General features: G+C 49.5%; 1 protein-coding gene across 1 annotated transcript; it reads right to left on the reverse strand.

Annotated features, from left to right (window-relative positions):
• Positions 1 to 1,158: 1,158 nt before the first annotated feature.
• CEACAM19 (CEA cell adhesion molecule 19) lies at positions 1,159 to 9,913 on the reverse strand. Its single transcript, XM_044260115.1, has 5 exons — positions 9,907 to 9,913; positions 6,575 to 6,725; positions 4,795 to 4,840; positions 2,127 to 2,172; positions 1,159 to 1,220 (listed from the first exon to the last, which is right to left on the reverse strand). Exons 1-5 carry the CDS (start codon positions 9,911 to 9,913, stop codon positions 1,159 to 1,161), a joined length of 312 nt encoding a protein of 103 aa, XP_044116050.1.
• Between the last annotated feature and the right edge of the window lie 14,602 nt (positions 9,914 to 24,515).

Consider the following 24,515-nt stretch of genomic DNA (forward strand, 5'->3'; position numbering starts at 1 on the left):
GCTGGCAGTAAGGGGCAGGGTCGGGGTTCAGCAGGTCGGGGGGGGAAGGGGAAGAGAAGGATTGTGGGAGGGGTAGGGGGAGAACACACCTGGAGAGAATGGTGGAAGGAGAGAGGCGTGCAGAGGCGGGAGACACCAGGCACTGGGAGGGCCAGAGAAAGGGGTGGAGACAGAGCAACAGGGATGGGGAGACAGGAGGGACAGGAGCACAGAGAGGAAGAGAAGGACAGAGACATCAAGAAACAAAGACGGGTGAAGAGATAGATAGAGAGAGAGAAAAAAGGATGTAGGGAACCAGAGAATGACAGCAGGAGGCACCCGGAGAGGTGTAGAGAAATGAGGAGAAATGTAGACAGACACAAGGACACAGAGATCCAGGGGCGGATCACAGAGAGGGGCTAGGACCTGCAGCCCTCGGATCCTTCTAAGAAGGAGGAAGTTACAATCCCAGGAGGGGAGAAACTGTGCTGTGCTTCCCGGGGGAGCTACAGACTCCGAGACGGTCAGTGGTGGATGGTCAATGAGGACAGCCCTGTCCCTCTCCACCCCAATCTACCCCTGGTTGGGATCCTTCCCATGTCCCAGCTCCACACCTGGTAGGGGTGGTTCTCTGATCCGGTTGCTGCTGGGGCAGGGGCTACAAGGGAAGAGCACAGGTGAGCCAGGTCCCCAGCACCCTGACACCCTCCCACCTTTGACCTTTGCTGTGAGGACAGACCTGGTTTCCAAGTCCCCATCACCCCTTCCTGACTCCACGGGTGGTGTGGCCGGTGTTCTGACAATGACCCCCATAATGCACTTAGCCTCCCATGCACGCCTGTGATTCTAAGCTTTTCCTCTCAGCTTTTGATATTTCTCTTCTTACTCATTTGAATTCTTCTTATCATCCCTTCCCACCTGATTATAAAGGGAATATCTGCTCAGTGTGGAAACTACAGACAAAGGGAAGAGGGAAAAGAAAGCACCCCTGTGCGCCACCCCCCACAACCTCCATACCCCAGAGACTAATGCTCCTTATGTTGTGTCCTTCCAATCTCTTTTCCTGGTGGTTTTAAAATAGGGAGCATCCCAGGTTGAGTTGTGTTCCTACAGTGTGGGACAAGGTAACGGGCACCGCAGGGGGTGGGACTCACCATGGAGGTGTTCGTGGACCCCGTGTCACCAGGGGGGAGACACCAGGAAGGTCGGAGATGCCATCACTTCATAGATGTTCTGGTCACCTGAAGCAGAGGTCAAGGGAGGAGCTGGCTGACACACAGCCTGCAGGCCCATGCTGGCGGCTGTCAGTGGCTGCTATCATTTATTCATCTAACATTGGTACAAATCCCTTTCCTTCCCCAGCCCTGTGCTGGGGACACAGCAGAGACTGAGGCAGTGCTGGCCCTGCCCTTCCAAAGCTCGCATCCAGTAGGGGAGACAGATCTGTCCCCAGAGTGGGTAGGGCTGAGTGGCGGAGCCCAGAGAGCTCCTGGAGGGGAGCCAGGGAGGGCTCCCTGGAGGAGGGGACATCTGAAACTGGGAAGAGAAGCGAGAACTACGCAAAAGCAGGAGGGAGTGGCTGGTGGGGATAGCCTGCCATGTTTGAGGAGCTGTGATCTATTTGGTCTGTCTGGATTATACATATAGTTTATTTTATATAGTTTTGCTTCTGAGAGTGGGAATGTTACATGTGGTAGATGAAGCCAGGAAAGACAGTGGAGACCAGTTTAGGGGGGTCTAGAGAGCCATGTAAAGGAAGGGACCCTGGAGAGCTACAGAGGGCCTCTGAGCAGAGGAGAGACAGGGTGAGAGCTTTGGCAGCACTCTGCCTGGGGATGGGGTCCTTCCCACCCACCATGGGGTGAAGGCCAGCCTGGGGGCCAGGAGCCCAACAAGGAGCTGGGTGTGGGCACCTGGGAATAAATGAACCACCGGGACTGGATATGCCAGCCACTGAGAAGAGGAGGAAAAGCAGATTTGGGGTGAGTGCCGAAGTACTCGGGATCTGTGGGCTGAGTCTGGGGGGCTCCAGAGAAGTCTGGGTGGGATGAGTGATTGGGGGGTGGTGAGGGGTGTGTGGCTGATGGGAAGAAGAGGAAGGAGCTGGGAGGAGAGTCGATAGCCACCCACCGGGACCTCTGGCTTACCAGCATTGTGACTGGGTGGGCCTCCCGCTTCTCTGTGGGTGTCATCCTGAGGACAATGGAGAGAACAGTATTAGGGTAGTAAGCTGCTCAGGTGGGTGGAGAGAAACTCAGAGAATCTGGAAAGCCCATCAGTTCATCAGAGAGAGAGATGATCCCTGCTTCAGCATGAGCTAAGACAAGGTCTCCCTTATCCCCACCTCTTCTCTCATAATCTCCAGTCACTGAGCCCTTCCTTAGTTTCCCCAGATGCCACCATATGCCAATGAGTGATGTTTCCCTAATGTCACAATTTAGGCAGACCTTCTGAATGATTATGCTCCTCCCACCTGTTTCACGATTTCCTTGATATTTCTCTTTGTATCAGCTCAACTGAATACTTCTTTTTTTAAAGATTTTATTCATTTATTTGACAGACCGAGATCACAATTAGGCAGAGAGGCAGGCAGAGAGAGAGGAGGAGCAGGCTCCCTGCCGAGCAGAGAGCCCGATGTGGGGCTCGATCCCAGGACCCTGGGATCATGACCTGAGCTGAAGGCAGAGGCTTTAACGCACTGAACCACCCAGGCGCCCCTCAACTGAATACTTTTATTTAAAAAGTACACTTGGCATCCCTGCAGCAAATTCATTAATTCACTAAACACATATTTACGGAACATGGGCCATGGGCTGGGTCCTTCTGAAGCCACTGGGGACACAGTGGGGAACAAGACAGACAAAGACCCCTGGCCCCCTGGAGTGGGGGTCTCTAGGAGAGAGAGAGAGAAGTCCCAAAAAATGACTGGCAGTAGAATGTCAGGGAATGAAAAGTGCTAAAGAAAATGAAGATGGAGGGCGCCTGGGTGGCTCAGTGGGTTAAGCCGCTGCCTTCGGCTCAGGTCATGGTCTCAGGGTCCTGGGATCGAGTCCCGCATCGGGCTCTCTGCTCAGCAGGGAGCCTGCTTCTCTCTCTCTCTCTGCCTGCCTCTCCGACTACTTGTGATTTCTCTCTGTCAAATAAATAAATAAAATCTTTAAAAAAAATAAAAAAAAAAAAGAAAATGAAGATGGAAAGAGGCAGAGGGGAGAGGTGTGTGTGTGTGTGTGTGTGTGTGTGTGTGTGTAGTTTCGAGTAGAATGGTATTGGCGGGGGGTCATGCAGAAGGCGACATTTGAACAAAGGTCTGATGTAGGCATGTGGACCAGCTTTGCAGAAATCATGGGAAAAGAGCTCTAACAGCCTGTGCAAAGGCCCTGAGGCAGGAGCAGGAACAGCAAAGAGATGAATATGGCTGGGGCAGAGAGTGTGTGTGTGGGGGGGAGTAGAGGGGAGAAGGGTGAGGCCAGAGGGGGGCAGCAGATCAAGCTAGGTCTTGTGTCCATAGTGAGGGCTTTGGCCTCGACTCTGAGGGACTCAAGCTGACTGATTTTCACAGGATATTTCTGCCTGCTGAGTGGGCAACAGACTGTGTGGGCAAGAGCAGAAATGGGAGACAGTCAGAAACTGCCATATTATAATGAAACCAGACATAAGTAGAAAGTTATGGGGGAAATGAAGAAAAGCCAAACAATGGATTAAATCCGTGGTTTGATAGGGTTCTTGGTTTTCTCTTGGGAAAAGCTAGCAAGTGTTAGAAGGGTGTTAAATATGACTAGAACCAGATTAAGATATTCTCTTGCCACAGTCAGAATGCTACAAAGGGAACAGGAAAAGGAATTTCTCTGTGGAAATATTTCAGATTTATAGAAAAGTTGCAAAAATGGTACAAAGAACATCTGTGTAATTTTTACTCACATCAGCCTATTGTTTTAATTCTTTTTGCTTCAGCATCTGCTTTCTCTCTCCTTCTGTGTCTCCTGTGCATATTTTGTTTTCCTGAACCATCTGAGGGTAAGGGTCATGCATCATGGCCCTTCACTTGTAAACACTTCCAGGTATTGAACTATTTTCATTTTGCATTTTTTTAAAATACTAAAGTCCAGAATGCCATGTCAAGTTGCCCTTTTCAGGGCAGTTCTTTGAGGATCTGTGAGATTCTCTGAGAATTGCTGGCAGTAGCGGAAGGAAAGCCGGTCAGAAGGTCCGGACATGTGGACTCCAGTTTTGGTTCTAGAGCTTACTGGTCACTCAGGTGTGGGTTCCCATCTTGGGCACCTGCTGCCACTCACAGGCCAGTTCTATGCCATTTGGCAAATGACTTCATGTCTCTAAGCCTTAGTTATCCCTAAAGACGATGGCAAACCACCTACCAAGGGCCAAATCAGCCCCCTCGCTTGCTGGGGAATGGCAGGAAAAAGATGTGACCACCGATTGAGCCGTGGACCGGACACGGGCACTTGAAGTCTTCTCACTTCCCTCCCGTGTCCTTGCAATGTAGGTGCTACCTGCCTTTCCTGCTCCCAGAGGCTGCTCCAAGGACGCGCCCTTGAGATGGTGTGTAATGCTGAGAACACCTGCGTGGTGTGTCTGGGTGAGCCCAGCTGGGGCCTCTTTATAAATCTGTAAGACTTGGAGGGTGAGTGTGGGGATCCATTCATCTTGCTGCCACCCGAGACAAGCTTCCTGCTTAAGTTCCTTTTGCTTATTCAAAGGGCCACCTGCCAACCTGGAGGGGCCTGCCTCTTTCCTTGGTCTCTCCCTCCTCTCCGTGTTTGGGGGCTGGTTTCAGGCTAAACCTGGTTTCAGGCTAACCAGAGGGTTATGGACCAGCATTGCCTCTTTTCGTACCACCAGTGAGCTATGAAAGAGTTAAGAAGGAGTGGGGGTGGTTAGCAGGGATAGCTTAGGTGCCTCCAATAGCCTTGTTACAACTGTGGCAGACATGATTAATCAATCACAGCCTCTGTTCCTATACACTCAGACACCACCTCCAACTCCTGTGGCAGACATGATAAATCAATCACAGCATCCGTTCCCACTGCCCTGAGACACCACCTCCAACCCCTTTCCACCAAGCTCTCTAGGGCACCCAGAAGGAGGTGAAAGCTGTTTGCCACCCCTAAATGGGAGTGTGTTGGGAGAAAGACAAGTAAGTGGAAGGATGGAGATCTGGAGATCACAGCACCTAAGGGAGAGAATAGAAAGAGGGATTTCTCTTTGGAAATATTTCAAACTTAAAGAAAAGTTGCAAAAGTGAAGGAGGAGGCGGGGGAGAAAAGGTGGCTGCCTTCATTTCCTGGGGATTAGGAAGAGAAGAAAAACTACACATTTCCAAGAGGCTCAGAACCCAAGTCAGGAGACAAAGTTCTGAACAGGCTGATCTCACAAGGAAGGAATTTTTCATGAATAGACTGTTTCCTGGAAAAATAGGCCCTTGACTCTCTCTCCCATACAGAAGTAGGCACCATCTGATGCCTTTGCCAGCCCACCATCCACTCTGCTTCTTTGGCACTAGCATCTTTTTTTGTGGGGATGGGGGAAGTCCCTCCCCACTATGAATCCATTGAGTCATGTGGAGCTGGGTTGTTCTCTGACTCCGGGGCTATGCAAATAGCCCAGGTTTGGCCAATCAGGGTATTCCAGCACCTGGCCACAGTGATTGGTCCACATGAGGACATGTGATTTGAGTTTAAGCCAGTGAGAAGCAGCCCTGGGGCTTTTGTTGGAGGCATCAGGAGCCAGGTGCAGTCTTCTCTCCGTGAGGGCTAAACTGGTGGGATATAAGCCTGGAGCCCCTGGGAGCTATCTTATCACACCAGGAGGGCAGGTCCTGTCTGAGAATGAAGCCACCACAGAGAAAAGCAGAGTTGAGAGGTGTATGGAGGAGTCTCTGGACAAAATCAAGTCCCTGGATCCAGCCATATCTGAAGCTCATGAAAGACCAAAAGAACTTTCTAATTTTTTTTTTAAAGATTTTATTTATTTATTTATTTATTTATTTAAAGATTTTATTTATTTATCAGAGAGAGAGGGGGGAGAGAGCAAGCACAGGCAGACAGAATGGCAGGCAGAGGCAGAGGGAGAAGCAGGCTCCCTGCTGAGCAAGGAGCCCGATGTGGGACTCAGTCCCAGGACGCTGGGATCATGACCTGAGCCGAAGGCAGCTGCTTAACCAACTGAGCCACCCAGGCGTCCCTAAAGATTTTATTTATTTATTTGACAGAGATCACAAGTAGGCAGAGAGGCAGGCAGAGAGAGAGGAGGAAGCAGGCTCTCCACGGAGCAGAGAGCCCGATGCGGGGCTCGATCCCAGGACCCTGAGACCATGACCTGAGCCGAAGGCAGAGGCTTAACCCACTGAGCCACCCAGGCGCCCCAGAACTTTCTAATTTTTTTAAGGCCATTCAAAGTTAGGATGTCTGTCCCTCGAATTCTGTCTCATACAGGATAGAAAGGCCCTTTTCACCTCAAGAGTTCCAAGATTTGATGAGATTGTGTATGAGTCAGAGGACATGACTCGGGGAAGAATCAATCAATCAAGAAGTGGGGAAGAAGACAGAGCGAAGGAGAGAGAGGCCTGGGGCCCCTGTACCTGTGGCTCTGGCCCTTCCAGCCTCTTGTTAACAGGAGATGGGCAATGCACCCAACGAAGAGGGACCCGGCAGCAAGGGACCCAATTATAATGGCAGCCATCATCCCAGCACTCATGGGCAGGTGTGTTATGGGAAGCTCCTTAAGCTCTTCTGAGGGGCATGAGAAAGAAAGAAAGGTCTGTGAGATGTTCTAGGAGGGTCTCCCCACTCCCCTCACCTCTGCATCAGTGACTGTCCATAGAGCACTGATGTCGAGTTTTCTTTCCCCAGCCCAGAGCTTTCTCCTGCTTTTCAGAGCGGAGCATCCACTATCTGGTTTATTCTGCACATAAAACTCAAGTCCCTGGAAGGAATTCCTTGTCTCACCCCACCTCAAAATCTTTGCTTCCCTAAGATTTCCTACCATTTTTGGCACATCTGAAACCTACCTACCAACACACTCCCCCACCTCACCCCACCTACCTGCTTTTTCTCACCTCAGTTGGTTGGCACCTCTATCCTTCTAGGGCAAGAATGCAGTTCTGGGTCCTCATAGGGTCTCGATGCACGGGGTTCTCTAACACTACCTGCCAGGTTTGGGACAAAGCCTACCTGACTTCCTACCCCCACCATGAGGACCTCTAGCTTGACTATCAAGCAGAACACCTGTTATATCCCCAGCCCTTCTTGGCAGCTAAGCTCATAGACTCTGAGGTCAGAAAGCTGGGGTTCATGTCCCTGGGCAGATTACTCAATCTCTCTGTGTCTCTTCCCATTTGTGAAATGGGGACAATAGGAGTGTCTACCTTGTAGGGTTGTGAAGACTATATGAGTTTTCACACACACACACACACACACACACACACACAGTTCCTTTAATTATCCAAGAACGTAGGATCTGTGCCATTTTAAAGATGAGTAAACTGAGGCACAGAGAGGTAAGCTAACCTGGCCAAGGGATCACAGTAGGTGCAGTGCTGGCATTACATGTGGGCCACCTGAGCTTCTAATGACCACTCTGTGTGGCTTCCAAAGGAGGGGCCTGTGTCCCAGGAGCCCTTGAAGGATGGGAAGGAACTGTTTCAGGTTTTGCATGACTGGAGTGAAGACCTTTAAATCCAAAGGGACTAGAGTGTCACCATATATACATATGAATATATATATATATACATATATAATATATATATCTATTACAAACTCATAGACCCAAACACAAATATATAATTACAAACACAAATATATATCTATATATATCCATATATATGGATATATATTTGTTTGTAATTAAATTAATCAATATTTGTCTACTTCATCCATTTACCTAAAAGTTTATCAGCTCAAAGTGTCTGAAATCCATTTTAAAATGTACTCTTCTCACTGGGAGAAGGAGGATAGGCTGTGTCTGGGCATATGTGTCTGTTGCTCCCACAACCTGGGGAGATGGCTAAATCAAGCCCATTTTGCAGATGTGTGCACCAAGGCCCAGAGAGGTTGCATTTGGGCAGAGCATAGAAGGCAGCCCCTCTTTCAGACACTGGAACTTAGCAACTTCTGCACCTTCTACCTTTTAATTGATTATTAATTTATTTTTAGGTAGGCTTCCCACCCAACATGGGGCTTGAAGTCAAGACCCAGAGATCAAGAGTCACATACTTTATCGACTGAGCCAGCCAGGTGCCCCCACCTTCTAGGTTTTTGAATCCCTGCAACAGTAAGTGGAAATTCAGTGGCTTCTCTGAGTCACTCAGGAGGTGGGGTGGGGCAGAGGTTAGATGGGCTGAGTCAAGGAGCTCCCCCACTTCCTGCCCTCCCCACCCCAACCCTGTTGCCCAGTCTTCTTACAGCATCCAGAGCCCCTTCCCCAGGATCTGCTTGTGCTGGCCCCTGCTGCCCTGTCCACCCACAAAGTTCCATCACTCACAGCTCTCTTCCTTACCCTCTGGGCTGCCCAGCCTTTGCCCATGCTGTCCCCTCTGCCTGGCACGCTTTTCTCCACACACGATACATAACTCCTGCTCACTTTTCCATTCCTGGTCCCTCTGCAAGCCTTCTCTGACAACCCCAGGCCAAGGAGACTCCTGATACGCTTTTCCGTTGATTCATGTTGGTAGATGGGACAGGAAGGAATACTTCAGGGGCGCCTGGGTGGGTCAGTCGGCTAAGTGCTGGCTCTTGATTTCGACTCAGGTCAGGATCCCAGGGTCATGAGCTCGAGCCCCCTGTTGGGCTCCCCGCTCAGCAGGGGGTTTGCTTGAGATTCTCTCTCTCCCTCTTCCACTGCCCCTCACCCTGTTTGTACGCATGAATGCATGCTCTCTCTTGAATAAATAAATAAATAGATGAAAGAAAGAAAGAACGAACAAACGAATGAACTTCACCTACCTCCATTCTGACCTCAGTCTGTGCTTGGGAATTGATGAAGTTCTTTCCAGCTTGTCTCTCATGGAAAAGATCCACTCAAGGCATCCTGTGATGGGAACTGAAACTACTCCCTCAAGCAGTAGGGACTGCTCTGAGCCAGCAAGACTCCCTTCCCGACTAACCCCAAGACAATGACCTGACCTTCACTGCCCTTTGACCTTTGTCCCACATTTACATTTTTCTTCTATAAACCTAGAAGTGTTTTCAGCACTTTGGAAACCGTCATTGAGATGCTAGTCTGCCGTCTTCCTGGGGCTGGCTTCACTGAATAAATCCCTTTCTTGTTTCACCACCCTTCCTCGCTCTGCCTTTGGGTTTTTGTCTGCAGTGAGTGGCCAAACCTGGTCTGTTTGGGATCCCCAGAGCCAAGTGCTCCTGCACTCCTGCACCCCAGCTACGGACTTGTAGGTGTGTCCTCAGCTCACTCCACCCCTCCGCCACTGTGAAGTCTCCAAACCTTCAGGAGGGATGGATCCCGCCTCCAGCTCTGGGTGGGCTCCCTTGGCTTATTCCCCAGTTACAATGACTGCTTCAGGAAGGGCTGCCGTTCAGGCCTCAGCCAATAAGCGCTCTGCATTCCTTCGGCCTTCCTGATTGGTCCAGGTTGGTCCAATCAGAGTGAAGTGAAGGGGGGTGGTTCGGAGGGGGCTGCTAGGGGAAGGGATCCCTCGTTCTGGAAGCTGGAGACTTGGGAACCTTACGGTCATCTTGCTCCCTTGAAGGCATTAATCATGTCTCCTACCCCTTGGAAGGAGAACCCTGAACTTGATCAGGGCAGAAATAAAGACATTTCCCAGCCTCCATACGTGGACAGCTAGCTCATTCAAAAGCGCCTTAGAGTACGGTGTTGAACATCGCTGCTAACATTAGAACCCCAGGCAAGTTCACATATAACATTCTGTGTCTGAATTTCCCCATTATATAAGGATACCAGTCATACTGGATGAGGGCTAAGCCTAGTGATCTCATTTTAACCTGATTACCTCTATAAAGATGCTATTTCTAAGTAAGGCTATATTCTGATGTACTGGGGGTCAAAAAAAGTCAGTGTCTTTTTTGAGGGGACAGCATTTAACATGCAACACCTGCCAAGCTTGGTTCCCTGCTATCCTGAGTCATCTTTGAGCTGCTCAGAATCCTTGAATCTATTTCTTTTCTGCTTGAATCAGCTAGCAGCAGTTTCTGTTGCTATAGCAAGAACCCTTCCAGAACCACATGATTAAGTGTCCCCTCTTTAGAACTTGTTATATATTCTGCCTTTTATCATAGGCAGTGAGCTTAAAAGAGGGAAACTGTGAATCACTGTCTTTTTCAAAGTCGTTGTGACAGGATCTCTTCTGTGATACCATCTCCTATCTGGTAGAAGGATCTAATATCCCTCCCTTGAATCTTGGCTAATCTTAGCGGCTCCTGTTGTAATCAAAAGAATACAATGTAAGCGATGCTGTATGACTTCCAAGGCTAGGTCAGAAGCCATGGCGTTTCTGCCTTGGTCTTTTGGAACATTGCTCTCCACTTGGTCTCCCCAAGAACCCAGTCTCCATGTTGTGAGGAAGCCCAAGCAGTCACATTGGAGAGACCAAGTAATAAAGATCTGGTGGATAGCCCCAGCTAAGTTTCCAGCTGATGGCCAGGGCGAGCCTGCACATATCTGAGTGAACACACCTCTGGATGATTCCATCCTCCAGCATTTCAGCCAGACTCAGCCTTTTGAGGCTTGTCATCTGAGGTCCTGACATCAGGAAGCAGACAGACCAGCTCTGCTTGCCCTGTCTGAATTCCTGATCCCAGCAATCATGAACATCATAAAATGGTTGTTGTTCTATACAACTGAGTTTGCTCTGCACCAAGAGATAACTAGAACAGGGGCGCCTGGTGGCTCAGTTGTTTGGACAACAGCCTCAGCTCGGGTCATGATCCTGGAGTCTCAGGATCAAGTCCTACCTTGGGCTCCCCGCTCTGCGGGGAGTCTGCTTCTCCCTCTGACCTCTGCCCTCTAACACACTCTCTCTCTGTCTCTCTATATCTCTCTCATTCTCTCAAAGAAATAAATAAAATATTTTTTTAAAGAGAGAGGGAGTCTTTTTTTTTAATAAAAGTTTTTATTTATTTATTTGTCAGAGAGAGAGGAGTGAGAATGAGCACAGGCAGACAGAGTGGCAGGCAGAGGCAGAGGGAGAAGCAGGCTCCCCACCAAGCAAGGAGCCCAATGTGGGACACCATCCCAGGATGCTGGGATCATGACCCGAGCTGAAGGCGCCGCTTAACCAACTGAGCCACCCAGGCGTCCCGAAATAAATAAAATCTTAAAAAATAAAAAACAAGTAACTAGAACAGAGCCCCCCTCTTCTGTTTCTTCTTCCAGGACTGAAATTTTTCTTTTTGGCTTTTTTCTTTACCAATCAACTGGGACCATCTATCCTCAGTTCTACCAGCAAAGAATCATCTGGGTCTTCTTCTAAGGACCAAAATTAACCCCGCGTATCTTTTAAAGAATTTATTTATTTATTTATTTGACAGTCAGAGATCACAAGTAGGCAGAGAGGCAGGTGGTGGGGGTGGGGAGCAGGCTCCCTACCAAGCAGAGAGCCTGATGTGGGGCTCGATCCCAGGACTCTGAAATCATGACCTGAGCCAAAGGCAGAAGATTTAACCCACTGAGCCACCCAGGTGCCCCTAACTGTGTTTATCTTTGAGTAGCTACAAGCACATTTGGAAAAGTGCTTTGAGAGACCATTAGAAAAGCAGACACAGTTCAGGCCACACATGAAAATAGAATTCCAAACTACAATTTGCAGCAAGGACCAACCTACCTAGAAGACCAATCCTCTTACAAACAGCCCACGATGACAGCCTGCTTTGAGTCATACTTGCGGGAAGCTAGATTGCTATCTCCAGTGACAATCCAGGAAGATGAATAGTAACTTCTGTAAGAATTGACCCTAAATGGTCAGGACTTGATTAATAACCAAGAGCTTCCCTGATTTTTGTCCCCGCTTCTAACTTAGGACCAGCTCCTAAGAAACCCAGTTATATACACTAACCAGGGACCTCCAGCATCCCTGTGCCAACAACCATCAATCAGGACACAGCTGAAGCCTTCTCTTTCTTCCACTATGAAGCTTTCCCATCCCTCGGCCTGACTTTGAGTCTCTGCCCAATTGCAAGTGACAGGAGCCAACTCCCTTATTCCAGCCAGCTCGAGTAAATGGCCTTTGCTTTTCCCATTGGCTGGGCTTGGGGTTTCCACAACTTCACATGGATTTGCCAGCCAGTCCTCGCAACAATCCATGGTGAGAGGTGTGATTGCCACCATTTTACAGGTATTTGGTGGGGGTGGGGTGGGGGTGGGGACAGAGGCTCTGAAAGGTGTGGGCATTTGACTCAAGGTCATATAAACCCATGACGCCAGTCAGTTAGTGGTTGTTAATGATGAAGCAGAGTAAAGTCCTAAAAGTGTGGGCTCTGGAGCCCACCAGCCTGGGTTTAAGTCTGGCACCTGCTGTCCCTTAGCTGGGTGACCTGGGCAAGTTACTTAAGCTTTGTGCCTCAGTTTCTCCATCTGCATAATGGGGATCATCTTGCCATGGCAGGGAGGACACAAAGGAGAAATGTGTGGGAACACTCCACACATTTGGTAAAGGGGTGCTATGCTCTGTAATGAGCTGCCTTGGGTGCCAGGGGCCCTGAAGGCTTTGAGGAACCTGTACAGTGTTACTTGGAGGCCCCCAAGTCTCCACGACTGGATTTATCAGAGATCAGATACCAGCTGTCAATAATGTGATCCTACTGTGGCTTCCAAGCCTGGTTTAGGCTGCTTACTGGCTCTGGGACCTCTCTGAGCGTCTGTTTCCTCATCGGTACACTGGGGATCTATGTGTCCTGGGCCTTTCTTATGTTTTCAGTCTGCGCTGAGCCTGTGAATCCTCCCCTTTGGGAGTTCGGCCAGAGGCTGGCTTTCTTGGCTTCTTTTCCCATGGGGCAGTGACATGTGACCCAGGGCCCCACTCAGGGACATGCCCACCAACAGATAAACTCCACGAGAGTGGAGATCTCTGTCTGTTCCTTCTGTACACTCAGTGCCTGGCACACAGGACATGCTCAGTGGATGTTTGTTGAATGAATGCAGCTTCCCAGTGTCTCCCCCCCACCCCCCGGCAGGAGTTTAGGACCCAGGGCTGAAGCATGGGCGACGCTAACTCTTGCAGAATTCTGCAAGTAGTTTACACCTCGTTTCTGGTTCCTTGGGGTCCCGTGAGCCTGCAGTGCCCTTCACTAAGCCCTTTTCTGTACATACCAGCTGGGCTTGGCTCCTGTTCCGACCCCTGAAGGCATACCCCATCCCCTCATGACAGAGAGGTAAAGCACGGGATTTACCAGGGACACAGGAATCGCTCCCAGCCAGGCCCATCCCCGTGCCCCCTCCCGGGGGCTGGATTTGCAGCCACAGCTGTCCTCAAATAGAAATGCCCCACCTGTTGAGGTGACCTAACCTGACATGAGGACATGCCCAGCCCCATGTCTCATCGCCTCCGTCTTCTCCTTTGCTGTTCCTTTTGCTGAATCATGCTGCTTCCCTGTCCCCTGTGTTCAGCCGTCTGGATGCCAAGGCATTTCCCATGAGGGAGTGGATTCCACTGGGGCTGGGAAAAGGCCAGGTGACACAGGGACACGGACTCAGACCTGGCAGGGCCCTTGGTTCCTGCCTTCCCCAGCCGCGTGCTGGGGGGCCCTCGGGGTCTCTGTTTGCCCCTCTGTAAAATGGGGATCATTCGGGGCCTGCCAGGTTCTTGTGGGAATGAGATGTAGTGAGGTCAACAAAGGACTTGGCTTGGAGGTGCCTGGCATACCGGAAGTGCTCACAGATGGGAGACGGAGTCACAAGTATTTTTGGAGGACCTGCTGTGTGCTAAGCACTTCTCTGCACTGGGGCTCGGTGGTGAACAAAACCATAATAGAAACGTACGTTACAATTATTACTTGGAGAGCAGGTGTTAACTTCTTGCTTATCTTCCCTGCCCTGGGTCCCTGGCATCTGGCTCCCCGTCTCCTTGGTCCTACTTGATCCCACCCCCTTGGACAAGGGGTGGGCCCTTCACTCATGGCGAAGGAAACCACAGGCCGGGTTGGACCAACCAGATTATAATTATTATTATTTTTAAAGATTTTATTTGTTCATTTACTTGAGAGAGAGTGTGGGAGAGAGAGCGTGAGTGGGTGGGGGTGGGGGTTGGGCAGGGAGCAGAGGCAGAGGGAGACGGGGGACAAGCAGACTCCCCACTGAGCCTGGAGGCCCTATGTGGGGCTCAGTCCCACAATCAAGAGATGATGACCTGAGCGGAAACCAAGAGTCGAACACTCAACTGACTGAGCCACCTTGGCGTCCCGGATCAACTAGTTCTATCTTGGTCTGTCTGTCTCTCCAGCCCTCTTTATTTCTACCTCTGCATTTTGGAAGGGGAGATTCAGAATATGCAAAGAAGCCTAGGCTGATACCCAGTTCAGGCAGGGATCCTTGGCCATGAAAAGGAGAATGGGGGGGGGGGCCTGGGTGGCTCAGTGGGTTAATCCTCTGCCTTCGGCTCGGGTCATGATCTCAGGGTCCTGGGATCATGATCTCAGGGTCCTGGGATCGAGCCCCGCATCGGGCTCTCTGCTCAGCAGGGGGCCTGCTTCCTCCTCTCTGCCTACTTGTGATCCCTGTCTGTCAAATAAATAAATAAAATCTTTAAAAAAAAAAAAAAAAAAAAAAAAGAAAAAGAAAAGGAGACTGGGGTGGGGTGGGGGGGGACCCTGAGCAGAGGCGAGATGAGGGATGGTGCCCTCTGGAGGAGGAGGGTGCACTTGCTTTTCTGACAACTATTTTCATCAGCTCTGCTGGGTTCCCCAATCATTCATTTATTCGAGGATGTCTGTCCCTGTTCTAGGCTCCGAGGAGCCACCTGTGAACTCAGGGCTCCCAGAGTTGACCATCCCAGGGACTATCCTGGGGTCCTACAAGTCTCCCTACCCTGTGAGTCAGTTGCAGAGAGCTTCTGTCCTTACAGCCTGGGCCTTGGCTTGAATACGTCCCACTGCGCTGGCCTCCCAGGATGCTCCTCCTGCTCTCCTGACTGTCATGCTGGCCTCCTGCCAGCTCAGTTCATGAGCCCTACAGCTTCCTGCCACAGGCCCTTTGCACAGACCAAGACTTCTGCCCAAACACCTCCCAAAGCTCCTTTCTCCTCTACTTAGAACTACCAGTCATCATTCAAGCTTTGTTGAAGGATTACCTTCTCAGGGCAACCTCCCTGCTACTCCAACTTACACTTTCATCATCCCCATATATGCCTTTCCTTCATGGTACCTGCACCGTGAATAATGATTTTTTTTTTTTAAAGATTTATTTATTTATTTATTTGTCAGAGAGAGAGAGCAAGACAGAACGAGAGCACGCACACAAGCAGGCAGAGTGGCAGACAGAGGCAGAGAGAGAAGCAGGCTCCCTGCCAAGCAAGGAGCCCGATGTGGGACTCAATCCCAGGACCCTGGGATCATGACCTGAGCCGAAGGCAGCCGCTTAACCGACTGAGCCACCCAGGCGTCCCCATAATGATGTATTTTGTGTATGTGATTGTTGCTTAATATCAGTTCCTCTGCCATCTCCCCACCCCCACTGTGGGCCGTGAGGGCCAGGGCTGCCTCAGTCTGCACTGTGTCCCCAGCACTGCCCAGTACAGTCCAGATGCAGAGGCAGCCTTGAGGAAGAGGTGCTGGGGGGAGCCTTGCTGAAGGGACGAGTAAATGAACTGCTCAGCGCGTGCAGGGGCAGCTGCGTGTCTCATTCAGGTGGACCTCTGCTTGAATCCCAACCCTATCACTGATTCCATGGTTGGATGCCTGATATTCGGAGCATGCCTTAAACCACCCGAGCCTCAGCTTCTTTCTAGATAGAATGGAGATTTGGCTCACATTTCACTGTGGCTAGGTTAAACTGGGAATCAGATCACTCCTCTCTTTAAAACCCTTTAGTGGCTTCTTTCAATCCCTCCACGGCCAACAAGCCTGGCCCCTGTGTGCCTCTCAGACCTCAACTCCTAACACCCAACTTGCTTGCTGCCTTATAGCCATGGCATCTTTCTGTCTGTATGCTTTGAATGCACTAAGCTAGCTAGTCTTGCCTCAGGGCCTTTGAACTTGCTGTTCCCTCTTCCTGGAACTCTGTCCCTCAGAAATCTTCAGGGCTGCCTTCCTTTACTCTGCTCAAATGTCACTCCTTGATGACCTCCCATCCCAGATCACATCATCCTGTTTAATTTTATTTTTTTTTTTCAGGGCAAATTGTAAACTCTGTATGCCTCAATTTCCTCATCTGTAAAATGAGTCCAACAATATTATCCACCTCACAGAGCTGCAGTGAGGATTACATGAGTTATACATACAGTCGGCATGTAATAAGCACCAAATAATGTTAGTTATAACTATTATTGTTAATGTCTCTGAAATATGAGCTTAATTTACTGTTTACATGCTCATTTTCAGCATCCCACATATGAATGAAGGTAAGGAGATCTTTTCTCCCTCTTTCTTTGCTTTGAGAGGAAGTGGTTAAGCTCCCAGACTCTGGTATTGTGAGTTTGTGGGATCAAATCTCAGTGCTACCGTACTCTATGCCTCAGTCTCCCCAACTGTAAAATGAAGAAAATAATGGGGCCTGCCTCATGGAGGTTTTGGTTTTGAAAATTTTCATTCAGGGGTTCCTGGTGACTTGATGAGTTAAGTGTCTGCCCCTTGATTTCAGTTCAGGTCATGATCTCAGGGTCATGAGATCCAGCCCCAAGTCAGGCTCCAAGCTCAGTGGGAGAGGCTGTTTCTCTCTCCCTCTGCCCCACTCCTTCAAAAAAAGGAGAACGTTTTCATTCATTTCTTCATCCAACAAACATTAACTGAGAACCTACTGTGTGTCCCTCCCACCCCACCCAGTAGAAGATGCTGGATGATAAAAAGACAAGTATGGAAAAAAAAAGACAAGCATGTTTTCATTCTCTCACTTTGAAGAATTACTCTGCTAGTGAGACATGCTGGGAATGTGACACATTATGAAAATCACAGAGTTAGTGGGATGATCAGAGTCCTCTGGGGACATGGATGGTTAATGACCAAGTCTGCCTGGGAGGGTTGAGAACTTATTTTATTCCCCCAGCTCTATTAAGATGTAAAAGGCATATCACTTTCATAAGGTTTTTAAATTAAATTAAATTAATTTTAAAATATTTTAATATATGTTTTTAAATTTTTTAAAAATATATATATATATTTTTTTGACAGACAGAGAGATCACAAGTAGGCAGAGAGGCAGGCAGAGAGAGAGGAGGAAGCAGGTTCCATGCTGAGCAGAGAGCCTGATGCGGGGCTCGATCCCAGGATCCTGGGATCATGACCTGAGCTGAAGGCAGAGGCTTTAACCCACTGAGCCACCCAGGTGCCCCTATGTTTTAAAATTTTTTTTAAAAAATTATTTATTTGACAAAGAGAGAGAGAGATCCAAGTAGGCAGAGAGGGAGGCAGAGAGAGAGAGGGGGAAGCAGGGTCCACGTTGAGCAAAGAACCCGACGCGAGGCTTCATCCCAGGACCCTGAGATCATTACCCCAGCTGAAGGCAGAGGCTTAACCCACTGAGCCACCCAAACGCCCCTATTTTTTAAGATTTTATTTATTTATTTGAGAGAGAGAGCGCAAAAGAGCACAAGCAGGAGGAGCGGCTGACGGAGAAGCAGGCCCCCAGATGAGCAGGGAGCCAGATGCAGGACTAAATCTCAGGACCCCGGGATCATGACCTGAGCTGAAGGCAGATGCTTAATGACTGAGCCACCCAGGTACGCCTAGTTTAATTTTAAAAGTTTATTTGTTTTTCAGTAAGTTCTGTACCCAGTGTGGGGCTCAAATTCATGTTGCAGAGACCAACCGTCTCATGCTCTTCTGACTGAGCCAGTCAGGCGTCCTTCATGTGTTTGTTTGTTTGTTTTTCTTTTTCTTTCTTTTTTTTTTTAAGATACAGGTGCAGTGGTTCTCAATCGGGGTGACAGTTGGTAATGTCCAGAGACAATTTTGGTCGTCACAACTGGGTGAAGGCTCCCGGCATCTAGTGCGTAGAGGCCCGAGATGCTGCTAGATATCCTACAGTGCCCAGAGCAGCCCCTGACTACACAGAATTAGCCAGACTAAGATGTTAACAGTGCCCAGGTAGAGGGTCTGAGGATCAAGCCCCACATAGGGCTTTCCGCTCAGCGGGGAGTCTGCTTTCTGCTCTCTCTCTGCCTGCCTCTCTGCTTACTTGTGATCTCTGTGTGTGTGTGTCAAATAAATAAATAAAATCATTAAAAAGATAAATTAATTAAAAATAAATAAATAGGGCGCCTGGGTGGCTCAGTGGGTTGAGCTGCTGCCTTCGGCTCAGGTCATGATCTCGGGGTCCTGGGATCGAGGCCCGCATCGGGCTCTCTGCTCAGCAGGGAGCCTGCTTCCTCCTCTCTCTCTGCCTGCCTCTCTGCCTGCTTGTGATCTCTCTCTGTCAAATAAATAAATAACTTTAAAAAAAAAATAAAAATAAATAAATAAAAGAGGGTGGTAGATGGTAGCAACAGCTAACATTCTTGGGCCCTTGTTCCTTGGGCACACTCACTCCAGAGCGTGGAGATGCCAAGGGGCCACAGCGGACGCCGACTGGGCTGGAGGTCTGGGCCTTGGCCGTGTGAAGTGGGTCAGCTTAGTGGGGACCCTGGGGGGTGGTGCCTTCCAGACATGGCTGAGGCTAGCCGAGCCTCAGCACCCCCTATCCACAGGCTCCAGAGGCTTCACCTGTTTTCTCTGGGATGGGCGCAGACACTGGTGATGATCCAGAGTGATCAATACTGAGATGGAAGAGCCCAGGGGGCCAGAAGAACCCAAAAGGGTGCTTCACTCAGCCTGAGGGGCAGGGAGGGCTTCCTGGAGGAGGAGACATCTGAACAGAGACCTGGAGTAGGAGTGGCTATGAGACAGATGGTAGGGTGCGGGAGGGGTGTGAGGTTTACCAAGCGTCATAAATAGCACATGCAAGGTGTGGAGGCTGAAAATCCTAACTGAACGGGCTGAGCAGGAGGGGGTGAGGTTGGAGAAGAAGGAGGGATCGATTGGAATTTTGAGCTCTCTTGGGACAGGGTCTAGGTGATGGAGGGTCCAGGGTTGTGCTGATACTATAGGCAGTAGTCACCTCAGGTGACTGAAATAGACCCTTAAATCAATTAAAATTCACTGCCTTCAAAATCAGTTTCTCGGCCTAGTCACTTTCAAGTGATCAGTAATCCCACGGGACCAGTGGCTATCACATTTGATAGCACAGCTACGGAACATTTTCATCACCATCATGGAAATTTCTGTTGGACAGTGCTTGTCTATGGATCTGAAGGGGGCAGCGCCGGGCAATGTTTCGGGTTCTGTGGGAAGAGCACTAGTTTGGGGTAGCAGTTTGCCTGTGTATGTCATCAGATTGCCAGAGGTGGTGGCATCTACCAGGGTCCCCAGGTTGGAGTGAGAGAGAAATCTTGACTTGGTAGCAAATGACGTCACCTATCTGAGCTTGGCTTCCTCCTCTGGAGAATGGGGACAAGCATCACCACCTCACAGGGCTGCTGGGAGGGGTAAGGAGATGCTCATGCAGGAGGCTTGGCAAGCAGGCAACAGCTGTCTCATGGTGGTGGTGTTGACCTTGTCTTTGGACTTGAGCTACCTCCTGAATTCTCCCTGCCCCTCTGTAACCCTGTTCAAGGGAAGCGCATTTTTTCTGGAGGAATTACCGATCCCCCAACTCCTGAAAGGTCCCTAATACCTGAAAGGTTTTGTCGATGTTTACTGCGGTGTTCACAGGGATTTTCCCTAGGTCCTTCTGGCTGCAGTTTTGTGAGTTTCTCTGTCCATCTGCTGGAGAGAGAGATTGTTGCAAACCCAGCCATTGTCTCCAAGTGGAGCCACCTAGGGGAGACAGCTCCAAGTCTGGGCTGCAACAAAATTGCACAAACCAGCCTCATTCTGGTAGGAATTTGCCTGGGCAGAAAGGGGAGTTTAGGAGTCAGAGGGACTCTGATACATTATCACCACTAACCACCTGGAGCAAAGGCTCTGAAGCAGAGCTAGGCAGCCTATAAAGCAAAGCCAGTTATCCTGCATTTTCTAGGTGCTGAGGCTTCTCTCTCTCTCTCTCTCTTTAAAGATTTTATTTATTTATTTGACACAGAGAGAGAGATCACAAGTAGACAGAGAGGCAGGCAGATGGGGAAGGCAGGCAGAGAGGCAGGAGTTGGGGTGCTGAGCAGAGAGCCCAATGTGGGGCTCGATCCCAGGACCCTGGGATCATGACCTGAGCTGAAGGCAGAGGTTTAACCCACTGAGCCACCCAGGCGCCCCTCTCCTGTGTTTTCATACTATGATCACATCCAGATGCCTCCCCATATCATCTATGGCATTGGCTCTGCAGTTTTTCAAACCTGATATAAATGACATTGCCCCACTTCTCTCCCTTTCTGTCTCTACCTCAGATAATGACTTTGATTCCATTTGCATCATTAAAGGAAAAGTCAAGGTGTAATATAGGAAATTTAGACAGGATGATCTCAAAAAGTAGAGAGTAAAATTCACCCACCTTCCAACTACCCAGAGAGAGTCCCCGCTAATAGATACCAGAGGCCCAGACTTCTGTCATCCGTTCTGCAGCCCCAGAGGACAACCCTGGCTTTACCACAGCCCCAGAGAACATGTTGGTCCTGATTGGCCCAAGCCTCCCAGGTAGTCCTCTTCTTTTGGCTAGGGATTGGCTGAGCTGTGGGCGATGCTGGCCAATGACCGTGGAGAGAAGGCCGCTTGTTAAATTCACCCAGGACAAGGTGGCCTGTTTTTCCGGGTCTGGGTCTGGTTGCGATGGCCTGAATGCAGCAGCCATCTTGACACCAGCCTGGGGACGAATATGTGGTGGAAAATGGAACAAATAGCAGAGTAGCCCTGCTGAACTCCACAGGTGGTGTCTGCAGTAGAAACAGACAATCCAGTTCCTTGTTTTTAATCCCAGTCTGGGGAGTGGTGGTGAGAGAGGGTGGTGGCCAGAGAAGTTGTTGTCTGCTCTTGGCGCCTGAAGTGTTCTCACTGATGGAGATTCTCTCATAATGGGACTCTACCTATGCTTCCTGCACTCTTCCCATGAGAACTGAGTTTTGGATTTCCGTGTTCATGTCTTTTTTGTCCAGTTTTGGCAAGTAGCCTCCTAAGTCTGTTTAAACAGAACCCCCCCGCTCCCCACTCTTGATAGCTGCTTGCTCTCCACGTGGGATCAGGTTCCTCACCCCCCTGACAAGAATCTTGTCAGTCAGGTTAGCCAGGATCCCCCTGACCCCTGATGTTACCTCTTAGTAAAGTTCCACCCGCTGCCCTCCCGCCCTGCACCTTGGTTAAAAGTCCCACTTGTCGCTGCTGTGTCTAGAGCTGACTAATCTCATTAAGCGGTCACTCCCTGTCACCTCCTTTCCCCAGGCCCTGGCAACTGCTGATCTCTCTTCTGTCTCCATGGATTTGCCCACTCATTTCCTATAGTTGGACTCCTACACCCTATAGCCTTTCGTGTCTGGCTTCTTTCAGAAGCCAGAATGGGGTTCATTCCTGCTGTAGCGCATGTGAGTGCTTCCCTCCTTTTCTCGCCGATAAACATTCCACTGTGTGGACAGATCACATTTGGTTTCCCATCCGTTGATGGGCGTTTGGGGCATCTCGACCTGTTGCTGTTGGGAATAGTGCTGCTGTGAACACTCGTGTGTGGGTATTTCTCTGATGACCTAGTGTCAGTGTTTCTGGGTACCTGCCTGGAAGTGGAAATGTGGGGTCACCTTGTTTTTCAATCAGATTTCAGGAGACCGATCCATCTGTTGCCCAGAGGTTTCCAGAATCTTGAAGCTCCCCTCAAGGCAAGATAGTGTCGGCCTGGAACTCCCCTTCCTCAGAGTCCGAGCAGCGCAGAGGGAGGGTTGGGGGCTGTTTTAGTCTCTCCATCATACCCCTTCCCCTTCCTTGTCCAGAGTGGATGATCGTGGTTCTCTCAGTCGTATGTGGAGTTTATACAACTCCTACACTGAAATACAGGGTCCACTTCTGACTCCTGGCTTTCGTGGAACCCACAGATGCTTCCCCCATCGACACAAGCAGTTGCGTCCAACACGGCTGGGAACAGAGACTTCTGTGGAGGACCATTTGTCAGTATCTATCGCAGCAACAGGGGCACCAGCCTGGGTACGAATATGTACCCAGGGGCACATACTCTCTGACTAGGAATTTCACCTCCAGGAGTGTGTCCTACACTCATGTGTCAACATGAGCTGGGGGGGGGTGACAGGGCACAAGGCCACCCACCACATCACTGTAATGGTAAAGGGGCAGAAATACTACAAACATCTGTCCAGTAAGGTCTTGGTTGAAAAAAGTTCCAGATATCCTCCTGTGGGGTACTTACTATGTGGTTTACATAAAAAAAATATTTTATTTATAGGACACAGAGAGAGAGCACACACTCACAAGCAGGGGGAACAGGAAAGGGAGAACTAGGCTCCCTGCTGAGCAAGGAGCCCCATGTGGGACTTGCTCCCAGGACCCCAGGATCGTGACTTGAGCTGAAGGCAGACATTTAACCAACCAAGCCACCCAGGCATCCAACTATGTGGCTTTAAAAAAAAAAAAAAGGATTTTATTTGGGAGAGAGGGAGAGAGTGCACAAGTGGTGGGGGAGGGGCAGAGGGAGAGGGAGAAGCAGACTCGTCGCTGAGCAGGGAGTCCGACATGGGGCTCCATTCCAGGACTCCAGGATCGTGACCTGAGCTGAAGGTAGACACTTAACTGACTGAGCCACCCAGGTGCCCCACTATGTGGCTTTTTGTAAAAAAACTGAAGACATTCCATCAGAATTTCCAGAAACTCTACTAATACAAGTAAGGTGCAGAATGGTGTGTCTGAGACACTACCTAGTATGGAAAAAACAATACCTATTTGTTCTCTGTGCATTAATAACCTTACCCAACAAGCAATGCCATGGTTGTCCTAGTGGGAGTGGTAGATAAGATATGTTTTCTTATATGGCGAAAGGACTTTGCAGGTGTGATTAAGTTGAGGGCCTTGAGATGGAGAACTTAGATTCTAGATGACCCGAGGGGGCCCTGTGTAATCGCAGGGATCTTTAAAGGGAAGAGGGAGGCGAGAAGGCCACAGGAGGAAGGAGGGAGGAGGGAACAGGAGGAGAAAAGGCCACGTGATGGGCTGTATGCCAAGCAGTGCTGGCCGCACCTCTAGAAGCCAGAAAGGCAGGAAATGGGTTCTCCCCTGGGGCCTCCAGAGGAACCAGCCTCAGCCGACACCTTGATTCTAGCCCCAAGAGACTCTGGACTTCTGATTCCAGAGCTGTAAGAGAATTTTGTGTTTGAAGCCACTATGCTTGTGGTGATACAGTTCCCCCATCTAAAATGTACTATTCAGAGGTTGCCTGGGTGGTTCAGTTGGTTGGGCATCTACCTTCGGCTGGGGTCATGATCTCAGGGTCCTGGGATTGAGCCCCACATCTGGCTCCTTGCTCAGCAGGGAGCTTGCTTCCCCCTCTTCCTCTGCTGCTTCCCCCGCTAGTGCTCTCCATCAAATAAATAAATAAATTCTTTTTTTTTAAAGACCTTATTTATTTATTTGACAGAGAGAGAGATCACAAGTAGGCAGAGAGGCAGGTGGAGAGAGAGAGAGGAGGAAGCAGGCTCCCCGCCGAGCAGAGAGACCGATTCAGGACTCGATCCCAGGACCCTGAGATCATGACCTGAGCTGAAGGCAGAGGCTTAACCCACTGAGCCATCCAGGCACCCAATAAATAAATTCTTAAAAAATTAAGATGTACTATTCGGTGGTTTTTCGTATATTACATTATCAACTTTTAAAAATCGTGGGAAAATAGAGATGACAAAATTGACCATTTTCGGCATTTTTAAGTGTATAGTTTTGTGGCATTAATCTCAGTCACAAGGTTGTGCAAAACTGGATATCTGTAAGCAAAAGCGTGAAGTTGGACCCTCACCTTATTCTCTATGTGCAAATTAACTCAAAGTAGACCCCCCTTGCTTTTTATAAGTTTTGGTTTGGGTGTTTACATAGGACCTAGTTAAAAATATTAAAGAGAGAGAGAGATAAATAAGAAGAACTTTCCCCAGGGTGTCTGAGAATCCTGGGGGCTCATGTCCCTGTAGTTTTTTTTTTTTTTTTTTTTTTTTTTTGCCTTTTTCTAAGTGGACTCCATGCCCACCGTGGAGCCCAGCATGGGGCTTGAACTCATGATCCTGAGATCAAGACCTGAGCAGAGATCGAGAGTCAGATGCTTAACCGACTGAGTCACCCAGACACTTCCTTGATTCAGGATCTTGCTCCCACACCTCTGGTTCTGTCCCACATGCTGAAAGTCCACACAAAATGCAGCCCCTCCCCAATTCCTACAAAAAGACCTCCCTTGCACACAGCCAC

The sequence above is a fragment of the Neovison vison genome, chromosome 7, assembly GCF_020171115.1.
Source record: "Neovison vison isolate M4711 chromosome 7, ASM_NN_V1, whole genome shotgun sequence".
NCBI classification, from domain to species: domain Eukaryota; kingdom Metazoa; phylum Chordata; class Mammalia; order Carnivora; family Mustelidae; genus Neogale; species Neogale vison.